The following is a 4857-nucleotide window of genomic DNA, read 5'->3' as shown; positions in this document are numbered from 1 at the left end:
CAAACAGGTCGTGGGTCTAAATGTTTGTGATAACCATATTTTTCACGTCAATATTCTGCATCATCGTCTCGGATGTGTGGTCGATCACAAACTTAATGTCAAAGTGTAACGTGTGGGATACGCTACGACTTCGTATACGATTGTTTTAGGTGAATCGTCAGCAAATGCTCTCCCCATCGCACACGATGTTTTGATGTCGTGTGGGATGAACCCCTCCTATGTCCCACACGGTCTAGACGAGGATTTGAAATTGCATCGCGGAAAGGGGTTAAAAACCATTTGTATAGGATCTTACGGTACCCGTGAGAGGGGGCGAGAGGCTCTTCACCGGCCAACTTCTTTGACAATTTCTGCAAGTTGTTCGACGATTTTCCCACAAGGTACAGATGAAATCCATCGATGAGTTCTTTTTTCATAATCTCCTATACGACTCGAATGATTCTTCATTCGACGATGAGGAGCTTGTGGCTATTGTGTTGGTCGTCCATGACCACGTTAATAGGTAGTGGCCTATGTTCAAGGGCTTGATCCTAGGGCACACTCCAGCATTGAATCACAACCAAGAGAGCAGTCATTTCCTACTCTTGAAGGACTACTTCGAGACCCCCAACCGCTTTTCCACCCGACCAATTTCAGCCCCATTTTTGTATGGCAAGACATGTGTTCAACCGTATCCAGGAGGGGGATGGCGTGCGATAAGTATTTTGAGTGCAAGGAGGATGCCCTTGAAAAGATTGGCTTCTCCTCTTATTAGAAATGCACTGCAGCTATTCCGATGCTTGCATATAGAGTTCCCAGGCATATCATTCATGAGTATGTCCAAATGAGCGAGTCCACGTGTCTAAACTACATTTATAGGTTTTGAAAGGCTATGATAGCAATGTTTGCCCCGGAGTACTTGAGAGAGCCAAATGTTGCAGACACAACGCGGTTGTTGGCGATGAATGCCAGGAGGGGCTTTCCGGGATGCTTGGTAGCATAGATTGTCTGCACTGGGAGTGAAAGAACTATCCTCCTACTTGGCAAGGACAATATAGGAGACATGTTAAAGCTTGCACTGTCATACTCAAGGCCGCGGGTTCACAAGATCTCTGAATTTGGCACTTTTTTGGTATGGCCGGATCTCACAACAATATCAACGTGCTTTAACGCTCTCCGTTGTTTGCCACGCTTGCAGAAGGCAACTGCCCGGAGGTCAATATTGAAATCAATGACCACTACCACAACAAAGGATACTATCTACATGACGGTATCTATCCTCAATGAACTACTCTTGTGAAGACAATCCTCAACCCTGTAGGAGAGAAGAGGAAGAGATTTGTGCAAGAGAAAGAGAGTGCTAGAAAGGATGTGGAACGTGCCTTTGGTGTTCTTCAATCTCGATGGGGCATCGTTCGGTATCCTCCTGGAACTTGGAGCATCAAGAAATTGTGGATTGTGATGATTGCTTGCGTGATCATGCACAATATAATCGTAGAGGATGAACGCCTGGAACGTACCTTGTGACCAATGATTTTAATTTCAAGATGACAATGTTGTGCCTGAGCATGAAGGAGCGACAACATTTGCACAGTTCATCGAATTTTATCATCAAATGCGTGATTGAAAAACTCATATTCAGCTGTAAAATGATTTGGTTGAATATATGTTGGCTCACATTAACAATCAGTAGATGTAGCACCTATTTAAAAAATGTATTTGAGATAATTTAAGTTTTATTTGACTTATAGAATATGAGATATTTTATTAACTTGTGGTACCATGATATATTTGTATTTTGTTTGAATTATGTGAAGTATGGATATATTTTTTTCATATCATTGTAAAGAGTTAAAAGAATGAACGCATGCCGATCGCGATGATGAAAATGCGTGCGTACGTTAATTGTCTCATGAAGACGAAAATGCGTCCACGCGTTGAATATATATAGGCTCACATTGACAATCAGTAGATGTAGCACCTATTTTAAAAATGTATATGAGATAATTTAAGTTTTATTTGACTTATAGACTATGAGATATTTTATTAACTTGTGATACTATGATATATTTGTATTTTGTTTGAATTATGTGAAGTATGGATATTTTTTTCATATCATTGTAAAGAGTTAAAGAATGAACGCATGTCGATCGCGACAATGAAAATGCGTGCGCACGTTAATTGTCTTGTGAAGATGAAAATGCGTCCGCGCGTTTAAAACGTGTCACAATGCAAAAGAGGTGGACGAAACCGATCCAAAATGGACAAAGAAAAAGGGACAAAAGGCGCGTCCATTTCGGTTGAAGATTAGGGTTTCTCGATAATCACATATACTCCCTCTACTTGAAGCCAACTTGTACATTCAAATCAGTTTGATTATACTGCAAATAATACAACGAGTGACACAAAACCAAAAACCAAAAACAATATCAACGTGCTTTAGCGCTCTCCGATGTTTGCCAAGCTTGCAGAAGGCAACTGCCCGGAGGTTAATATTGAGATCAATGACCACTGCCACAACAAAGGATACTATCTACATGACGGTATCTATCCCCAATGAACTACTCTTGTGTAGACAATCCCCAACCCTGTAGGAGAGAAGATGAAGAGATTTGTGCAAGAGCAAGAGAGTGCTAGAAAGGATGTGGAACGTGCCTTTGATGTTCTTCAATCTTGATGGGGCATCGTTCAGTATCCTCGTGGAACTTGGAGCATCAAGAAATTGTGGATTGTGATGACTGCTTGCGTGATCATGCACAATATAATCATGAAGGATGAACGCCTGGAACGTACCTTGTGACCAATGATTTTAATTTCATGATGACAATGTTGTGCCTGAGCATGAAGGAGCGATAACATTTGCACAGTTCATCAAATTTTATCATCAAATGCGTGATTGAAAAACTCATATTCAGCTGTAAAATGATTTGGTTGAATATATATTGGCTCACATTGACAATCAGTAGATGTAGCACCTATTTAAAAAATGTATTTGAGATAATTTAAGTTTTATTTGACTTATAGACTATGAGATATTTTATTAACTTGTGATGCTATGATATATTTGTATTTTGTTTGAATTATGTGAAGCATGGATAATTTTTTTCATATCATTGTAAAGAGTTAAAAGAATGAACGCATGCCGATCACGATGATGAAAATGCGTGCGTACGATTAATTGCTTTATGAAGACGAAAATGCGTGCGTACGTTAATTGCTTTATGAAGACGAAAATGCGTCCGCGCATTGAAAACTTGTCACAATGCAAAAGAGGTGGACGAAACCGTTCCAAAACGGACAAAGAAAAAGGGACAAAAGGCGCGTCCTTTCGGTTGAAAATTAGGGTTTCTCGATAATCAGATATACTCCCTCTACTTGAAGCCAACTTGTACATTCAAATCAGTTCGATATACTGCAAATAATAAAACGAGTGACACAAAAACCAAAAACCACGAGAGCCATAAAATGGAGTATTTCCGGTATACATAAGATTTCATTTCACGATATACTCGTAGATAACTCAATAGAGCAGGAAGACCAGCATCTTCCTCATGGTTTCACCGCTCGGCCGTTCTTCGAGGAGGAAGCTGGCGGCACGCCAGGGATCAGCGGCGGGAGGACGGGCACCGGCGGGAGGATGGACGGCGGCGGCGGCGGTGGAGGCGGGGGGTGAAGGAACGGCAACGGCAGCACCGGTGGTATCAGCGAAGCTGGCGGCGGCTGCGGGACGAGCGGCGGCAGGATGGATGGCGGAGACGGGGCGGGGAACACCGGCGGGACGAGCGACGGCGGCGCCGGCGTGATCGGGTTCGGCGGGATGGGCACGCCCCCGATGTTCGGTGGCTCCGGCACGAGAGGAATCGGCGGGAAAAACAAGCCCTTCTCGCCGCAAACGGTCCCGTCCTGGCACCGGACGGCGGCCTGGGCGCCTGGAATCGACGACATGGTACAAGGATCGTGTGCAGATGTATGTTAGTATGGCCGGCCACACTAGCGAGCTAGCTGACGACTCTTTGCAACATGAAGTCCGTGGGCGCACCTGAGGAAGCAGCGTCCGTGGCCGCGCCGCCGGGGCCGACGGAGCCTACGACGGCGACGGCTGCAGGCGCGTGCCTCGGGCCATGGCGGGCGGCGAGGTGGCCGTGGAACAAAGAGAAGGCCACCAGTAGCAGGAGCAGGCGCGAGCCGCGCATTCTCGAGAGATGGAAGCGCATCTGATCTCCACGTCGCCTGCTTAACTTGGTAGGACGTAGGAGTACTCGTATTTATCAACGGGGAGGAGGTTGGGAAGAAGAACGCCGCTTCGTTGTCAGAGACGAGACGAGACGAGGCGAGACGGAATACATGCATGTGCCGTCGGCCGTCCCTTGGGTTTGTCACAACGCGTCACGGGCGGCGTAGCGACGAGAGCTGGGTGGCCAAATTCTTCGAGAAGATAGCGTTTGTGTACACGGGTTTTTGTGTGGTTCCTGATGCTTGACATGACCACATATTTATATTTGTCTGAATCGCCCCTCAACTCTTTGTGTTATTGTTGTTGTCGTTGAAGAGGGCCCATCTTCCAGGCAGTGTGACGACTAAGTCTCAGGCGGTACGCATTGTAATGTGTGGCGCCGAACGCTTAGGCGCCACACATTGACTTATACAGCCACGGGCCAGCCCCCTCCCCACCCCCTCCTCATTCCCCTCCCCCATCCCCCTCTCCCAGCCACGGCCCCACTTCAAATCCTTCTTCAAATTATCAAATTTGAAGGTTTGGATCGGGCATTTGTTGTCCAATCACTTCCCTAAGGTAATCCCCACCTCTCCCCTCATTCTCATCCAAACAAAAATCTCTTGTGGTCATTTTGTTGCAAATTTGAGGAAACCCTAGTTTTT

The 4857-nt window shown here is 45.5% G+C and overlaps 1 protein-coding gene across 1 annotated transcript; it reads right to left on the bottom strand.

Moving 5' to 3' along the window:
* Positions 1-3305: 3305 nt before the first annotated feature.
* LOC123395606 (vegetative cell wall protein gp1-like) lies at positions 3306-4379 on the bottom strand. The gene is made up of 2 exons (XM_045090631.1): positions 4019-4379; positions 3306-3908 (listed from the first exon to the last, which is right to left on the bottom strand). The coding sequence occupies exons 1-2, from the start codon at positions 4191-4193 to the stop codon at positions 3529-3531; spliced, it is 555 nt and encodes a 184-aa protein (XP_044946566.1). The 5' UTR covers positions 4194-4379; the 3' UTR covers positions 3306-3528.
* Between the last annotated feature and the right edge of the window lie 478 nt (positions 4380-4857).

The sequence above is a fragment of the Hordeum vulgare genome, chromosome 5H (assembly GCF_904849725.1).
Source record: "Hordeum vulgare subsp. vulgare chromosome 5H, MorexV3_pseudomolecules_assembly, whole genome shotgun sequence".
In the NCBI taxonomy this organism is placed as follows: domain Eukaryota; kingdom Viridiplantae; phylum Streptophyta; class Magnoliopsida; order Poales; family Poaceae; genus Hordeum; species Hordeum vulgare.
The sequence above is the reverse complement of the archived record's forward strand: the minus strand, read 5'-3'. Positions and strand labels throughout refer to the sequence as shown.